Source organism: Neodiprion virginianus, chromosome 6, assembly GCF_021901495.1.
Source record: "Neodiprion virginianus isolate iyNeoVirg1 chromosome 6, iyNeoVirg1.1, whole genome shotgun sequence".
NCBI classification, from domain to species: Eukaryota; Metazoa; Arthropoda; class Insecta; order Hymenoptera; family Diprionidae; genus Neodiprion; species Neodiprion virginianus.
This window is the reverse complement of record NC_060882.1, coordinates 20,276,925-20,294,733: the sequence shown is the minus strand read 5'-3', so window position 1 is coordinate 20,294,733 and position 17,809 is coordinate 20,276,925. Positions and strand designations below refer to the sequence as shown.

General features: G+C 34.1%; 3 protein-coding genes across 7 annotated transcripts; 1 reads left to right on the top strand and 2 right to left on the bottom strand.

Annotated features, from left to right (window-relative positions):
- Nucleotides 1-265: 265 nt before the first annotated feature.
- LOC124306905 (coiled-coil domain-containing protein 186-like) lies at nucleotides 266-7,829 on the bottom strand. Of its 4 annotated transcripts, XM_046768063.1 has the most exons (10): nucleotides 7,402-7,826; nucleotides 6,808-6,947; nucleotides 4,832-6,726; nucleotides 4,377-4,647; nucleotides 3,747-4,150; nucleotides 3,003-3,541; nucleotides 2,578-2,843; nucleotides 2,476-2,499; nucleotides 1,905-2,054; nucleotides 266-1,790 (listed from the first exon to the last, which is right to left on the bottom strand). In XM_046768063.1, the coding sequence occupies exons 1-10, from the start codon at nucleotides 7,502-7,504 to the stop codon at nucleotides 1,725-1,727; spliced, it is 3,858 nt and encodes a 1,285-aa protein (XP_046624019.1). In that variant the 5' UTR covers nucleotides 7,505-7,826; the 3' UTR covers nucleotides 266-1,724. The 4 variants fall into 4 exon arrangements, with proteins under 4 accessions (XP_046624019.1, XP_046624017.1, XP_046624018.1 ...); XM_046768061.1 differs by having other exon boundaries at nucleotides 4,832-6,947; nucleotides 7,402-7,827; XM_046768062.1 differs by lacking the exon at nucleotides 2,476-2,499 and having other exon boundaries at nucleotides 4,832-6,947; nucleotides 7,402-7,824.
- A 302-nt stretch (nucleotides 7,830-8,131) lies between these two features.
- Nucleotides 8,132-10,683, bottom strand: LOC124306913 (putative inositol monophosphatase 3). Its single transcript, XM_046768081.1, has 6 exons — nucleotides 10,129-10,683; nucleotides 9,769-10,020; nucleotides 9,479-9,627; nucleotides 9,183-9,300; nucleotides 8,968-9,067; nucleotides 8,132-8,668 (listed from the first exon to the last, which is right to left on the bottom strand). Exons 1-6 carry the CDS (start codon nucleotides 10,376-10,378, stop codon nucleotides 8,527-8,529), a joined length of 1,011 nt encoding a protein of 336 aa, XP_046624037.1. The 5' UTR covers nucleotides 10,379-10,683; the 3' UTR covers nucleotides 8,132-8,526.
- A 1,660-nt stretch (nucleotides 10,684-12,343) lies between these two features.
- Nucleotides 12,344-16,958, top strand: LOC124306912 (ubiquitin-conjugating enzyme E2 Q2). 2 transcript variants are annotated; one of them, XM_046768080.1, is made up of 6 exons: nucleotides 12,347-12,655; nucleotides 13,912-14,256; nucleotides 14,614-14,773; nucleotides 15,044-15,195; nucleotides 15,443-15,740; nucleotides 16,896-16,958. In XM_046768080.1, exons 1-6 carry the CDS (start codon nucleotides 12,494-12,496, stop codon nucleotides 16,925-16,927), a joined length of 1,149 nt encoding a protein of 382 aa, XP_046624036.1. In that variant the 5' UTR covers nucleotides 12,347-12,493; the 3' UTR covers nucleotides 16,928-16,958. The 2 variants fall into 2 exon arrangements, with proteins under 2 accessions (XP_046624035.1, XP_046624036.1); XM_046768079.1 differs by having other exon boundaries at nucleotides 12,344-12,655; nucleotides 15,443-16,958.
- Nucleotides 16,959-17,809: the final 851 nt, after the last annotated feature.

Here is a 17,809-nt window from a genome sequence, read left to right as displayed (position 1 = left end):
CTGCAACGTGGAATTACTGTGGTATAATTGACGAATGGAAAAATGATTGTGATTACAGTATGATTGTAACATACGTAAAAAATTACAATTACCATTATATATATATACCTATATCTTGTATATTTGCTCGTGCGTTTGCTATGTAGCGTATACGAAAAGACTTTCAATATACTTATTCTATGAAAATCTGACGATCTTGATCACTCCTCTTTTTCGCGTAGTGGGAAATATGGATCTATATTATTTCTCAAATAAGTTACACATATACATTTTTGAAAATACTTCATTCACGTATTACTTTTTTCAATATACACATACGTATGCATAGTACATCTTTTTTAAGTTTGTTAAGCAGTATCCCAGGTCGGTGCATTATTTGCAAGGATATTACAACCAGTAACAATTATAACATGTTCGATAAAATATATGTAAGCAGTAAAATTTTTAATTTTATTCCGTTCTGAAATTAACTACCGGACACTTTCATCGATCTTGCAGTATTCGTTTTCGTCCTTACAAAGGATTTACACCACTGTCTACAATTTTGTAGCTATCACACATACTTCAATATGTATGTACATATATATTTATTTTACCTAAGTACAGCGCAATATACATATTTTATAAGCTCAATTTCAATTACGTAATTTGAGTTATCGTGTAAGTTACTGCAATGTGACAGCATACGTATATTTCTGTAACTGTAAATTTTGGAATGTAAGAGGTTAACAAATTTATACCCTGATCAAAAAATATTATGGGCATCAATTATTAATTCATTACTAGTTATATATAGAAAAACAAAATTTGAGTATAAAACTAATAAATAAAATTAATATAACAAAACAAAATTTATACAAATAAAGGCATCTAAAATAAATCGGTACTCCTGATTCTGAAAGTTCTAATACGACACTTAATTATTTTTCTCCAAATCATATTGCATTGAGTCTGATAGGGTATTTCGAAAAATCTCAACAGTTATTAAAAATTATATGCATCACGGTTGACTCCAGCAACCTTTCATTTTCATGTTAACAGGGGCGGCTTAGCCACTATGGTAGGTGTGGAGCACTTAAAATTTAGTAGGTGTGGAATTCCATACCGCAGATATCTGTAGTTTCAAAAAATTCACTTTTGTTTCAATTACTTGAATATCAACGATGCTGCAAGATCACTTGGACGATGTATCTATAATCTATATTCACTAAGATAGACCTGAAGAATTAGATCTTGATCTTCTGATAAACGAATTCATCAACCTTAACAACTGCAGAAAAGCAAATTTCGGTTTATCAAAGTGAAATAAAAGTGTACTTTGTATAGGACAGACTGAAAAGTTTAACAGTGTTATTTTATGCTAGTCCAAATTAACCCACACACCTACACTCAGCTCTGCACCTCAGAAATATACATTCTGCCGCCCCTGCATGGTAACACAATACTGGTTAAGTGTGAAATATTTATACTCCGCCATAAATAACGAGAATCGTGACTAGATGTAGTACTTTGACCACGCTGTAAAATTACTTTATGGCAATTAGTGAATTGCCATTTTAGAGTAGGGCAACCGCTGAATCACTTTTCGAAATCTATGGTTCTGGTTTTATCCAGAAAATTTTTAGCACCAGAATACGGTCATTTGGGGTTAGCAGCATTGCTAAGATTTTCACTTCAGAGTTTTGTTCACTGTCATTCCGAGGACAAATACGATTTTTCAAATTTCACTGTCTTGGCTTGTTCTGTATGGTAAGCCGTGCAATTTCTCCACCCAATGTGTCAATGCTGTCCTGTTTCAGAGGTAAAAAAAAGATTGTATAAGACACATATAAAATTTAAAATTAAGACCCAAATAAGGTAAAATGTTCTGAGCAACAATATTTAATTATACAACAAGACCTCACCTTCAAAGTAATATTCTTAAGTAATGTATCTTCCAGTACAGCTTGCAATTTCTGATTTATTTCTAAAGACAGCTCCAGTGTCATATTATCATCAGAAACTCGTTGATTATATACCGATGCCATAATACCACCATGTCTAGCTAGCTCAGCCTGTAAGGTAAAATAAAAGTCCTTAATCCGTCTGAGAAACAACACAGAAACGAATTATGAACTAAGATAACTGGAACAAATTGTTATTTACAAATTTGTATTTCTAGGAGGGGAAAGGTAAAAAAAATTGTATCGTTCATGTCTTGTTTAAAACATGGTTGGAAATATTTAGCAATTGAGATGATAGACAAAAAAGAGCAGATTTTGAAAAGTAAATGACTAACTATTAAAAATACAAGTGCAAAACGTAGTGGATAACTACACAGATTTACTTTCTTCATGCACTCCCACTTAATATTTTACGGGTATATGAATTACGTATTTTCAATTTATTTCCCTTTTGAGTTGCAATAATGTGCAGTGTAAATGATTGAGGGGGACACAAGTTTCTAAGATCCAAAAAAAGTGAATGGTGACTTACAGCATTGCGTCTGCCTTTGATATGCTAGCATACATAATAAGATAATGAAGTTCAGTTTTGAAGATAATGTAACACAAAAATTGACAATATTTTGTGATTTACCTTATTTCTATCACGTTCATTACTACCCATTGCATCCGGATTTTCATGCAGAATATAATTTTTTATAATTTTTGATTTCTTCTGCAATTCGTTAAGTAATGTTCTGGTATGTTCTTCCAAGAAATCCAACTTCTCGGCCTGTTTAACACGAATTTTTTGTAATTTTACTATTCTATCTATCAAAGTTTGTCTGTCTGGTTCGGTAGACTGTAATGTATGATCTCCACTATTACTATTATCGGATACAGCACCATTAAGTGTTTCACCTAAAAATAAAAAACAGAAAATATACAATTACTAGTTGGTGATATTTACTAATGATGTGGCATATAATATGCTTAGAATGTTCAAAGAATCCATCAATTCTTTACAGTAATTTTAGAAATCGAATCAGCTAGATTATTGGGATGAGGACAAGATCATACCCGTGCTCAACGATGAATTAGAACCAGTTCGGGAGATTTGGTCTAGAGAGTTACTCGGTGAGCCACTTTCATATGCATCTAATCTTTTTTTGCACATCTGTAATTCTTTTGTCATTTCTTTAACAGAAATTTGTTGTTTTCTTCGAAGGACTGCGTTTTCTCCTTGACTATCTTCTAATTTTTGGGCTAAATTCCGAGCGAGTTGTGTTTGTTCAGCCACGTGTCTAGCCAAGAGTTCACATTCTTCTGTTCTCTTACTCTTTTCTGACGACAAACTGACTTCTAGTAATTTCACTTTAGCAGAGAGTTCTTTGATTTGATCATGCAAGGGACCTTGTTCCAATTCCAACTGTTCATTCTTAGCTTCAATTGCAGTAAACTCAGATTGTAGACGAACATTTTTATCTGTCAGCTTTTGGGTAAAATCCAACATATGTGCTTCACGCTCACGACACCATTCCATGTCAGCCTGTAACTCCGTGTTTGATTGACGTAGTCTTTCGACTTCTGCATCATTTGATGACAACAACTGCTCTTTGCTGAAAAAGAATGATAACTACCAAATCTCAAAATCAAATGTCAGGGCAATACCAGTGATCATGAATTGTTTGATATGTGATTATATTCATTTTATATTATACAAGCAATGTAATATGGCAACATACAATAACCTAATTGAAAATTAGGATTGGGGATATAATTATAATTGATTTGTATGATTCACTGGAGAACAAGATGACTTACTGTGTCAGTTGCAATTTCAAAGTTTCAAGTTGAGATACTTTCCCAACTAAATCAACAATTTCTTTCTGTCTTTGGTCAGCAATTACTTTTAAATTGCTTAAGTTATTTTCATAGTTTAATCTTTCTTTCTCTAGGTTTTGAACTTTTAAACTGAGTGTATTATTTTCTTCGATCAATACAAGTTGCCTTTGTTTCAATGTTTCCACCTCTTTTTGTAGCTGAAGTCTGGACATTTCTTTGTCTTCAGTAACGTGGCGTTCTAGAATTAAACGCGCTTGCTGCTCTTTGAGCTGTTGGTCCAAGGTGACTACTTTGTTTTCTTCAGATTGCTGAAATTTGCGAATCGTTTCATGCGATTCCTTACGTACCTGCTCACATTCTTCTTTCATTTCGTTAATCCGAATCTGCCAAACAAAAAGAATATAACGCTTTGAGTATGCATCAACTTGCAAAACAGTTATAAACTGGTGCAATAATTTTGTTTTTTCTTCAAAAATGCGCTGTCTAAATTACACGATATACCAGAACATTTTTTCCGATGAATAACAAAATGAGATTTCCATATGTCAAGACAAACACAAAAATTTTGGATCAACTATTAATAGTGTATAGTCACGCAAATTTTAGTACCATTGCTTTATCTAATTTCTGTTGGTTTTCTTTTTGAGCTTCTAATTCAGTCTTCAATTTATTTTGTGTCCACTTCAATTTAACATCTCGCATGCTCAATTCTTCTTTCAATCGATCCACTTCTTTCTGAACATCTGTTAGCTCGTGACACTTTCCATCTAGAATGTTGCATATTCTTGTACGTTCACCCTGTACTTGTTTCAACTTGGTGTGCAGTAATTCTTGTTCTTTAAAAGCCTCATTGATTTTACGTTCTGCATATTCTCTTGCTCTGTGAATATATAAAGAAAAAAAAGAAAAAAATTACCAATACTATAACACTAATCTGTAAAAACCATATCAAGCTCCGAAACTCCTTTATTTTAATCTCAAGCGTACAGAGACCATATTCTTATCACTTCTATATTTTGTGAACTCAAAAATTATCAAATTTAGTTAATCAAATAAAAGTTTACCTTTGCGTCTCTATAAGCTGTTTTTCGCTAATCGCATATTTCATGACCATGCTTTCCTTTTCTTTATTAGCGAGAAGATATTCTTTTTTAAGTACTTCCTGATTAGCAGTTGCTTGCCTCAAATCACTTCTCAGTTTTTCAATTGTTTTTTCAAGAGTTTCTAGCTGCAAAACATATAATTCACTGCTGTTTTCAGCAGCGAATCTTTGGTTTTCCATTTCCAACTTCAGCACAGTCTCTGACAACTTGCTGTTTTCTTCCTTTAAAGTGCGATAATCTCTTACAAGAGTCACATAAACTGGCTGGTCAAGCAACCCGAGATCAATCAATTTATCTCTCTGGCTCTCAACAGCATTGTGCTCAACACTTTCGTGCTCCCGACTGAAGTGTTCACTTGACACTGATTGTGAACTAGGTGAAGTATCAGAATTGCTGTTATTTCGAGTAACTAATATTATATCATCAGATGTGTTCTCTTTCATTAACAGTTGCTCATTAATTTCTATGCTACTCGTACAGTTACTGCAATTAGTATTGTCAATCCCATCCAGCATATTAAGATTGTGTGCATGCATTGCTACTACTGTTTTATTAGGCAAATGAGAATTAGTTACATTAACTGAACTGACTGTATCTCGATTTGTTTGAGCACTGTTGAATTCCAAATTGTTTAGCAATTCCTCAACAATTCGATTTGGCATTTGAAGATCATGACTTGGTTTACTATTCTTGGAAGTTGAATCTGCAGGTACATTGGAAGGTAATGATGTTTCAGTTTCTTGTTCTTGAGGTATAATAGTAGAATCAGGCTCATGTTTTTTCATGGAATGGTTATGGAATGAATTTCCATCTTCATTCGTAGAATTATCTTGAATACTAAATTGTTCCGCAGTGGATTCATGTTGTTGCACTCTGTCACACAAATTACTGGTGTTTATATGTTGTGACTCATCTGTTACATCACACATAATTTGGCAGCTAGCCTGAGTGTTGTGCACTGTTTTATCGTCACCATTCGGTGTTAGATCCATTCCTACAGAATTTGAACTAGTTCCACTCCCTTCTACATACTTTTTATAATCTGTGGGGTTGTTCTCTGTCATTCTAAGTATGTTGTTATATTTAGCAGCTAAATTTTGAGGTAACAAAGTTTTCTCCATAATATTTGTTGACTTTTCTGTAATGAAATTCAGAAAGTTCCTACTTTTGTTCAAAAATTGAGCATTTGACTGCAGTATGTTCATTGATTTAGAGGATACTGAGAATTTCACTAGCTTTGCATCGTTGGCAAGAGAGGATTTATTAATGTTATGTATTGTACTTAAATCAGTAGTAGGGTCACTACGAATTAAGTCACCGGTGGAACTTAGGTCTGATACTTGGTTATTTCTTGATATGTCCAAAACAACAGATGATTTTACAGACTGACCGTGACAATAAATTGCTGAACTCTGTGGACTTGTTGGTTGAGACGATACTGTGTGTGCCATCTGATCACTGTTATTTAAAATAGTATGCTCTCTGTCATTATCAGAAAGCATGCTTTGATAATTGCAAATAACTTGTTTCTTGTCGTCCTGAACCTGACATATTGCATCTTCCTTATTTAGTGTTACATCACTTGTTTGTCCAATATTCATTTTATCAGGCACAACTCCAGGAGTATCTATACTGTTCAATGATATTTCAAAATTATCTTCAGGCAGTGCTTTCGGAGTAGGTAATTGGATTGGTGAATTTTCAGGCGTATGATTGAAGTTAATTTCTTCTTCATTATTTCCAGAGTCATTTGTAAGTAGAGTGTCATTCGTCAATTCTTTTGTCATTTCAAATTTCTTTAACCGAGTGAGATCCGTACTTGAATTCACTTCTTCACTGCTGTTTATTAATGAAAGCTGAAATGTTGATGATATATCTTCATTTTCTAGACTGGTTAATTCATGACCACATAAATTTTTAAGGCGTTGATTGGCTACCTCTGTCATTTTATTTGAACTGTGTACTTTCCGTACATCCAAATTATCGTCAGGCATCACCAATGAGTTATCATGGTAGTTTGACGAATCTTTTGTTGCGTTTGTGGGTGAAGTGACTTCTTCTTTTTTCGAACCATTATCTGGAACAATTCATTAAGCTGAGAAGAATATGTACCAATTCCACGTGTCGGAAATTATTGAAAGTAGGATAGGTTTAGGCCAAACATAGTAATTACATCTTTCTTTAAAACCTACAAATTGTCGGCAGGCTATATTTATGTGGCATTTTTTAAAATCTATTTGGAATTGAAGTCAAAATCCAGTATAGAACTATGCAATACCTGCATACAACATACACAGTACCTAGATGTAAACTTACATCATTAATGTCGAACGATTTGATGATTGACAGATGTAAGGAAAACAAGTGTGAAAAATGGTTTCTCGAATATTTCGAGTTACTGTAATGCATTCATGTAAATAGACGGAAATGTCACGAGTACACATTGTGTACAAAGTCCAAAGAGAATTGTATAAACAAAGCTAAAATTCTGGCATGTGATATCTAGAAACCTTATGTTTATCAGTACGTACCGCATTGCAAACTTGAATCCATGTCAGCTGGTTTCACGTTAACGAAACATTTTTCCGAATCTCTAGTAATGTTGTCAAACGATTGTATTACTACTTCGTCCATTTTTCACTTGGGTGCATTTCACTCGTAAGTAATCGAATAATTTAATTAACCTAATTGAAATGTAACTTCTTGGATGATATGCGAGATGTTTTGCACATCATTTTCTTGTTTCCTTGCACAAATTTGATATCAAATAGATAAGTGGTAACCTTAAAACATACTGCGCCCACTTGTATTTCCCGTTCCCATGTTGCTTACTGCGGTAAAGTACGCGGAGTTCGCCAGCATTTGAGACAGTGTACTCGTAAGAAAGAGACAACACTATCTGCATTCTACGTTCTCGGTAGAGCGCGTGGTGTCTGTTCGACTTTTACTCGCTCGGGTGCATGAATGCCTTGTATACGTCTTGTATGGCTATTGATAACTATACAACTGTTTTGTGGATTGCGGAACTATTCCAAACGCACCTAACTCACTTAACTTAGAGCATATACACAAGTATACCTACGTCATATAAACACCAGGTATGCAAATTATACAGGTATACATAAAAAGTAGGATATGATTTGATCCAGATTATGTTTTAACAGGAATAGATTTCCCGAACATTTTCAATTAGTCATATAGTATGAATATTCTAATGATGTTACATAAGTACCAGATGGTTATAAAAAAAGTACTAACAAATATGGATTACTAATTTTTCAAGTCCAATTTATTGTCTACAATGTTATTCCTTATCTCGGCTGAACCAATCACATCTGACTTACATATTTCTCATTCTATATCTAATTAGAATCAATTTTATATACAATATTAATACAGATGCTCATTGCAACCCAGGGTAAATAAATACAGGTTTCATCAATATTCTAGCAAACTCATTATGCAGAATAAAAAAATATTAGTAGCTTCAATTACTTCATTTATAAGTACTAGGTATTTGGACATCTGTATGGAGCTAGGAAAGATAAGCTTACAATCAATACCTATTCTCAAGTTTTTGCACTCTTTGTGATAAGTATGACTTATTCAAAGCATATTGAGTTCTAGGCTCTTTCGTGTGAAATTATAAATCTCGTTTATGCGGTATAAAATTTGTCCAGGTACCATTGATGATCATTCATAGTAGCCAATAAACCTGTACTCAATAATGTATCATCTTCTGGTCCAAATCCAATTGGTGGTGGGCCTGAGAGAGGAGTCATTTTGCCACCCAATGCACTTTGTCATGAAAGTATAAAATATCCATAGGTCAGATAATAATGAAAATTGTATCAGCGTTGTAAAGATCTAGTTTTAAAATTCATCAACTCCCATAGATTTGTTGATTCAAAACTTTACAATTGGCACACGCTTTCACACACAACAAATTCGATTTTGATATGACTAAAGACTCTCCGAAATAATAATCAAAACATCATCCCAGACCCTAAATTGGAATTGAAATAAGCAACCCTACATATTGGTATTAATGATATTTAGAGCAAAAAATCAGTTTTAGTAACGGTAAATTATTATACCTAATTATGGCAGCTCCAGCACAAATATCCCATTTTTTTATTGCAGTTATGTGTACGTAAGCTGTTGCGTTTCCAACGGCAACTTCTAGCGATTTATATCCTAAAAACATTTAATGTTCAATATAAATTAATTATTTTTCGAAAATGTTTTTTTTTTTTTGTTAATTCAAATTCAGATACAATTTGTAAATTTACATAAAGTATTGTTTATTTACCTGAGCCTGCTGCTGATACAACTTGAACATTTTGCCCCAAAGCACTTTTTGAGGCATTATGGACACGGCCAGCATGAGATCTCGATACTATAAGAACTGGTTGCTTTCCTTTCTTTGGCTAGTAAGGAGAATTAAATATTATGAATAAAAATTCAAATTTCAAATCACAAGATATGTTTACGATAATTATCAGGTGTAAAATCACATACAGCAGTTGAATGTACAAATGTAATAATTAGAGATTTTTGAAAACAGTTTATAGTAAGTCTTAACAATTAAGAATAATAAGGAGTAACCGTTTTAACATGCAGGTTTGTAGATTGACCGTGATCGACCCAAGCCCAATATGTCTGTTTATTGTCAAAAGGCTTATGAATGACCCCCATTACTGGCTGGCCCTTTATGGCAACACATACCATGGTAGTAACATATTGTACGAGATTTTCTAAAAGCAGTGTCAAGTTTATTGTTTACTCAAATTTTATAGAGCAGATAAATTAGATAGCATTGCTGATACGGAGCTAGTACTTACAATTAGATTATAAGATTCATATTAAAAAGTTTAGTGTGGCTATACTGACAATACCTGTGTATTCTTTGGTAGCATCCAGAGGATCAATCCACACTGTAATATCATTAGCATTCACAGCGCTGTCATAATTAATACCGAGTGGTTCAGGGTTTTTTAAATATTCCTTCAAGTCTAGAATATCTACTTTGTCACAACCTATGGATTTTTCCTCTGACTTTACAGTTATTCTTGGAAAAGCATCTAACAAAGCGTGATACATCGCACAATGTGATCTATAATCAGCAGCTGTGACTGGATCATTGACACCTGACGAAATTAAAATTTGTCGATTATTTACATAGTCATTCAGTTACTGGTTAAAATAATTAATGTCTAAAATTGGAGTCTTGATACTGAAAAATTTGCAGTACATACCTTCTTTGGTCTTTCCTTTGCTCGCTAGATTTAAAGAGTGTAAATTATCGTGAACAGAGATTACCTCAAGACCACCAATTTGGGCTACCTTGATAGCACCAGCTAATAAGGCTTTCATTGAAACAACATCTTTGTTATCAATGCTAGAATATGCAGGTCCTCTATGGGAATACAGATAGAACAAGCATATGAGACCTATGGTAATTCCAATGCCGATTTTGTTGACACGTACATTAGCTCCCAAATGCATTATAATAGGAAATTTTTTTTACTTTTTAAGAATATTTCACTAACTTAAGTCTCCTATCTTTAAATTTTCGTGGATGGATAATTTATTCTCAACATACTCGAAGCCATTCTATCCTCTACAGTGTTAAAATGCAGTGAAGTAACCCTAAGTTTATGCTCTATTACTTCTAAGCTCTATTGGTACAGTTGGCACATGTGATATTGATATGAGTGTCGATTGCGTGGTAGCGTTTTGACACGAGTTAGAGTTCAGCTTAGAGCATATACAGTATAGGTATGCTCAAGAAGTTCAGTGGCTCGAATTGATCGAATGTACGACAGTCGTTTTATCGGGCCAAAACCTACTTTGTGCGAGGGAGATTTAAACATGAGAACTGTTTGTGAAAGTTATGCATTTACAGACTATCTTAGTCAACGTTCATGATTTCATTGATAAATTCATTTAATTTCATTAATAAAAGCAAACGAACCGCGGTTAAGCTTGTTGCCATGGTAACAACGCTTGACGAGTTACGAAAATGACGTCATAGATGTCGTTGGCCCTATGAGGAATCGGCTATAGTTCAGTGCTCTATCCAGTGTAGTTATAGGTATGGCAGTGATCCTAAGTCCGTGAGTGATCCCATAAGGACCATAGACCATTGGCCTAAGATAAGGACATGCGATCCAGCGACCTCTAATCTTCACCTAAGTGACCGGAGAGAATACTAGGGGGAACGAATAATACCAATATTGCTACCTGGCACCGTATAGTACATTTTGCAAAGGTTTTATCATGGTTTTATACAGGCTGCAACACGTATCAACATTACTCTTAACTAAGGCTCAATTCCTTAAACGTTAATTGAAGTTTAAACTAAGTTCAGCCCAGTAGAGCCTATCTCCAAACTATATAGAAAAAATTTAACAATGTTTAAACTGTGTCAGAGGAAGCGGGCGTAAGAGATTGAATTGGTCGGATCTAACGGAATGGGACAATGAAATCGCTTAATGTCACGTCAGAAAATTGACGTAACAGGAAAGCGACCAAATATAAATATAAAACAACATTGAATTAAGAAGAAAACATATTCAAAATAGGAAAATTATGTATGAATAAAACGAGTAAATACAATACAATATAAAACAGCTATACCAAAAGCTGCCCAATAGTTGAGTAATTAATAGCAAATTTTGTCCAATACAATTAACCCCTATTCCCTGGTCAAAATAATTGTATGTATACTTATACAGTTATTACCCAGTTGTGATTTGCACTTTATTCGATCACTTTAAAATAAAACTCTGTTCCTGATTTTCCTTCGGTGGTTGCATACGCATCACTAGCGCAAAAAAGCTACTGATAACTCTATTGTGTATATGTATGTATTACATACATGCAATGCCGAACAAAAATACCCAAAAACTGTTTCTGCTATCATCCTAGGATAACGAAAAGAAATGTATTCCTGTAATAAATAGTGATTGAATTACAGAAATTCATTTCTTAGCACATTATTGTTGTAAAACGAAACTTTTGTAGAAATTCATATTCAGCATTGTCTGTTGAATGGCGCAAACAACAGCTTTTTTGTGTTAATGACGCGTAAGTGTAGGTTATCGTCAAAGTAAGTGATTTTTACTTGACCTATAAAGACTGGCTACAGCATGCTCTTAATTACACTCGAACTTGACTATACAATTTTTTTCATATTTGCATAAGATAATCTTCGTTAATTTAAATTTTTTATTGTGCAATATTGAAATACATGAGTATAGCACACCCTACCCCAACATACGTGGTGATCTGCCTGGCCGTTGATAGTACCATCAATTTGGCTAAAAAAAGGGCCTTTCGCATTTTCGAAAAATTAAGGGTCGTTTTCAGACTGTATACAAGACCGTGCTCTGCAGTGTGGTAAGTTAGTGCGTTGAAACACTCGTAGATGGGGCCACACAAAGATAGAACAATACTTGCTTGAAAATGTGTGAGAGTTGCCGAAAGCATTGAAAGCTCAGTTAAGTCGCGGTCGCCATTTTCTCGGGAGTAATCTGTCTGTCGTGTTTTTGATCCTGAAGTGTTTTTCGAAAGAATATCTGCTGAAAATTAGGGCCCATCTCTCACGGGCGTCGTCAAATGGCTTGCTTGAACACTTTAAAACAAGAAATTAAAACTCTCGAGTCCGTGTTTCCCAAGAGCCATGAAAGATTTCAGATAATGTCTGCGAGTGTCGACGAGCTCAGCTGCAGGTTCGTCGGTAAAAATGGGAAGAAATACGACATTCACGCCAATATTACAGTAAGTAATTTACTTTATGAAACACTATAATGTTCTGAAAATTTATTCACGCTTACGATATCACCTGTATCTGCCGAAGACACAACGTATACTCGAAAAAATCTAACACGAGTTTCCAATGGGTCAGACAAAGAAACAATAACATTTGTGTTGTTATTTGATATTTCAATTTGTCAAGTGATACCTTACACAACGAATCATTGCCTGGAAGTAATCGGTTTACTTTATTACACACTGGAGGCTTCATTTATCATCCAGATACGTTAATGCACACGACTTTCAACAATTCGCTTCAATTTTGTTTTTACAGTTTACAGCCCAATCAATGTTAAGGGTAGAGGTCAATGAATGTCTCAGATTTAAGGGTGAAGCTTTGCCAACAATAAAGGCATAAGTCATCATTCACTTATCCACACACTTGTTTCTTCTCAATGTCAAAATATTGTTTCTACTCGATTTTTTTGTCTGAGTATAACTTCCTTTCTTTTTATCCTATAAAACTCGAGCCACCTTCAAAATTTGATACATTTTTACAAAATTACAAAATGCCTTGTTACATTTTTCTATTGTGTGATAATTGTATAAAATACTTGCAAATGAAATAAAATTGATCAAATATTTCTTAAATTATGCTCTTCGATAATTAGAAGTTGAGAAAGTCAATTCAACAGTCGATATAAATCAAATTTTCATAACCTTTACGGCCTTAGAATTAAAAACAATTTTCAGTTGCCACAAAGACTTGCACACATCTGGTGGCAGGTTGAGCACTAGTGTAAATTCAGTTTCCGTTGTCAAACATGTTATAAAACTTGTTTCACATTGTTCACAGAGAATTCAGATCCTTGTGCATCAATTATCGAATAATCGGAATTCAAATAAGAAAACTTACTGTTTAAAATTGCTATTATCGAAAAACAAACAAAAGACATGATAAGACTAATGATGTAAGTATGCCGCTGAAGTTAATGATCAGAATTAGCAGCTACGTGCACTAATATTGATTATGAAAGGACAGAACAACCCAAGAATTGAAAATTTGGTTAAATCTTCTGAAAATCTAACAATTGCACAGAATGATCAATATTGAACTGTACTGCATTATTTTTTTATGAAGCTTAACTAGCTTCAGCTTTGTGATGTAAATCATGGTGAATATTGATAAGAGTATTGATTCCTTGGCTCGATCAAAAACATTGTGTGCAGATAAATAATTATATCTAGTGAATTACTACTTAATATAATTAAACTTGTAGGAAACCTACCCTTCTACGCCACCGGTTTGGTTTGCGGAATCGGAGGAAACGAGCGTGACAAATGCAGTACAAATTCTAAGTAACACAACGGGACGGGATAACCATGTAATTAATCAGGTGGGAATACTTCTGAAAGAATTATGCCGCTTGCACTCGTTGCCTGAACCACCTGATGTCGAGCGACTAAGAACAGCCCTAGACCCGCTTCGGCTAGGTGGAGCAGCTGCTGCTGCGCAAAGAATGGAAGCTGAGGATGTGGAAGATATTGAAGATGACGAAGAAAGCGAGACTGAAGAGGACCTTCATTTAGATATGGATGAGGGAGAAGCCAATGCCAAAAGCAAGGTAGAAAAGACTGGGTATCCCAAACAATGCTGATTTGATTGATCTGCAATTTAGCTAAAATGCCAATAAAAAAACATCGCTTTTACTAATGTATTCTATAAAATTCATTTCATTTGTTTCAACATAGTGAACCTGCAGAAATAGATATAATAAATAATGATGATAAAATCTGGTACAGGAATCTTTAGCAGAGACTTCATTTAATTTTTTTCACTATTGTGCTTGCTTCTGTGTGCGTATACATTTAATTACCAGAAGGGTCGGGATGCTTTACAGTAGTTTAAGCTAGTGATGAAAGTTGAGGTGTTTGATATTGCAGTCCATTCGTTCTTAGTCACATTGCTAATTATTTTCTAGGGTGATGAGATGGACCTTGAGCATCTGGCGACACTGGAAAGGTTGAGACAAAATCAGAGACAAGATTATTTAAAAGGATCAGTATCGGGTAGTGTCCAAGCTACAGATCGACTTATGAAAGAACTGCGTGACATATACCGAAGTGATAGTTTCAAGAAAGGTATTGCAATATTCACAAAACGATCCAGGCAAAACTTTGCATGTTATATCTACTAAAGTTGTGTCAAAAGTTTTTTTCGTGCATTAACAGTTTGATAGTAAGATATGCTCAGATATCCACTCAATGTGCTCATTCATCCAAAAATAACCTGATTTATATAATTTGCGAGCGAATTTATCAGCTGTGCAATTGATCCATAGTATCAGTTTTGGAAATTTTAGTATTTGTGTATTGGTGTTTGGTTTTTACTTAAATGTGTTTTCTTTTCAGGAATGTACAGCATAGAACTTGTTAATGATAGCTTGTATGAGTGGAATATAAGGTTAATGTGTGTCGACCCTGATTCACCGCTTCACAATGATCTTGTTCTTCTCAAAGAAAAAGAGGGCAAAGACAGTATTCTTCTCAACATGCTCTTTAAGGTAAGTTACTTCACATAAATCTTCACATTGTGCTCGCATAATAAAGTAACTTTGGGACACCTCTAAGTACTGGCTGTTGCACAAGGAACCTGTTATATTAAATGATTGAGTGTTGAATTTCAAAAGGTCTAAAATATGACCTTGTATAAATAATGATTTTTTCATCATACACACATTTTTTCTTTGTATACACTCGTTAATCTGATAAAGAATATGAAATCGTTAATATATTAATTGTATATCCTAGGAAACGTACCCATTCGAACCACCTTTTGTGCGAGTTGTTCATCCGATAATTTCGGGTGGCTACGTACTGGTAGGTGGTGCGATTTGTATGGAATTGTTAACGAAGCAAGGATGGAGTTCGGCATACACGGTAGAGGCCGTTATAATGCAGATTTCTGCAACGTTGGTAAAAGGAAAGGCACGCATACAGTTCCAAGGAGCAGGTGGTGGAGGAAAAGTTTGTGGCAACCAGGGCCAATATAGTCTCGCACGTGCACAGCAGTCCTTTAAGTCCCTCGTACAGATACACGAAAAAAATGGTAAGCAAAGATTAATTGAATATTTTATGCACGGTGATAGATGAAATTTTCTTTGCCAAGGACGAAATAGTTTTTGATATTTCTCCTTCAATTCTACTGAAATTAAAAACAGTAATAAATGTTAACGAACAATACGATCGAAACATTGCTGATTATTGATCAAAACATCGAAAACTATACCAATTCAACACATGGAGGCGATAATACTATGATATGCAAGACATATTTAAAACAATGAGATCGAACTAAATGAAAACCATTTTAATACGTATGTAACAATATTACGTAATTACTTGGGTAATTTTGGACAGACATTTTTTAAACGATGCAAAATCTGTAATTCATAGTAATTTATATCTATACAAGGTTGAACTATTACAAACATACATGCACCTGTATTTGTGGTATCGATTCAAGCGAATCAATGAAATTTTATTTTAATTCTTGATGAAACAATGGTTGATTCAGGCTCCGTTCCCAGTAATTAACACACCAGTCAAAATGACTAATTTTTTAAAAATTGTAGTAATAGAAAATGTTTTTGTCAATATGATATACATATATTTTATTATTATTTAATTTCTAAAGATCAGTCATTTTCACTGGTTCTGGTAGGAGTAGCTTTGTTTTAATCTCGGTAGTTCTAGTGTTAATCAAAAGATACAATCAAATGATATAAACCAGGCAAATATTATAGGTGGGAGTTAATGTTATCATTAAGGAAAATAGGTCTATATATAGAACCAGGGTCAAAAAAGGTGTAGGCCTGTTGAACTATAACTAATTATCAATGATTCTGTTTTTCAACCCTTCTGATTTTCTTTTGAAATTGATTTTGAGATCAGGCATACTGTAAATTATCTAAATTATCTGGTGTGTCGACCAGTACCGTTATTTTTTTATTTCATCCCTGTAGCTAAGTTATATAACGAGAGTTTTGATAACAGAGGTATAATAATCTACGAATAAGATCTTTTGAAAGAATAAGTTTTCAAATGTATTTTAATACTTCAAAAATTCTAAAAATATTGTAATAACGACTGAATGCATTGAGACTGAAAGCATTGCCTTCCAATAAAGTGCTTTGGTACTATACCGAGCATCCACTAAAAGTTAACTTAAATTTGTTTCTTCTTTCTACTTCTTTTATTACAGGCTGGTTCACACCACCGAAAGAGGATGGCTAATAAAAAAAAAAAAAAAAACGAACTAACGTAATAAAAAAACATCAAGCGATTACACGACGCGTGCTTACAGCTGAGACTTTAATTCGGTGTGTGCCCAATAAATAATTGTTATGATAATGATTTGATACACAACCACAACATTAACTAGGTAACTTTTAAGATACTGATTAATCTTATGCATAACTTCTTTCATCGCTAATATGGCTGACGCGCAAACAGTGAAGTGTTTGGGACTCATGCGATACGTGTCTTGTACACACAGATATTGAAGCTAACAGCATAAGCAGTTGTTAGATGTAGCATTTCGAGAGCCACAGTTGATTGGTCTCCGAGGAAGTTAACAGAGACCCTCTATTGCATGTATAAGTACAGTGCATGTATGTTATAATTTCATGCGATTTATTCTTCCATCGAATTATATTACTTGGTCCGTAACAACTATAGCAGGAGGTACTTTATTTATTACTCCTTTAAAAAGAAATGTCGACAATTATAATAGTATTTGGAGGATCAAGAGTAACCTGAAAGATATACATTCTTTGCTGTTAGAATTGACATCTGTGCTTGTATGTCCGTATTTCGGAATGATGTGCATTGACTTGTTTCATTCTTTGTGAAACATCTTGTACTTTCTCGGTAAATTATATGATATTTTATGAAATTCTCCAGTGCAACTATATTACATAACTTTTAAAGTAGTGGAAAACAAACGAAGTCCAAAATGAAATTGCCAAATTTCATCATGAGATCGAACTCTTGTATGTATTTATTATGACTATAAATTTAGACTGTGCTTCACTGCAAGCCAGCTACCACCTATTGCGGAGGTGAAAACAATTTGACCCAGGCCGGTGTTCCAAGTGCAAAAGGAATTGGGCCATG

Bases quoted from the DNA above. Each gene is read 5' to 3' on its own strand.
- LOC124306913 (XM_046768081.1), bottom strand. From the start codon at position 10,378: ATGCATTTGGGAGCTAATGTACGTGTCAACAAAATCGGCATTGGAATT. The intron at 9,628-9,768 runs GTATTGTCAGTA...CACTGCTTTTAG, and splicing joins TGCTACCAAAGAATACACAG to AAAATCTCGTACAATATGTT. The intron at 9,068-9,182 runs GTAAATAAACAA...AAATGTTTTTAG, and splicing joins TGTATCAGCAGCAGGCTCAG to GATATAAATCGCTAGAAGTT.
- LOC124306912 (XM_046768079.1), top strand. From the start codon at position 12,494: ATGGCTTGCTTGAACACTTTAAAACAAGAAATTAAAACTCTCGAGTCC. The intron at 12,656-13,911 runs GTAAGTAATTTA...TTAAACTTGTAG, and splicing joins ACATTCACGCCAATATTACA to GAAACCTACCCTTCTACGCC. The intron at 14,257-14,613 runs GTAGAAAAGACT...ATTATTTTCTAG, and splicing joins AAGCCAATGCCAAAAGCAAG to GGTGATGAGATGGACCTTGA.
- LOC124306905 (XM_046768061.1), bottom strand. From the start codon at position 7,504: ATGGACGAAGTAGTAATACAATCGTTTGACAACATTACTAGAGATTCG. The intron at 4,151-4,376 runs GTACTAAAATTT...TTTGTTTGGCAG, and splicing joins AGAAATTAGATAAAGCAATG to ATTCGGATTAACGAAATGAA. The intron at 2,500-2,577 runs GTAAATCACAAA...TATGTATGCTAG, and splicing joins ATGAACGTGATAGAAATAAG to CATATCAAAGGCAGACGCAA.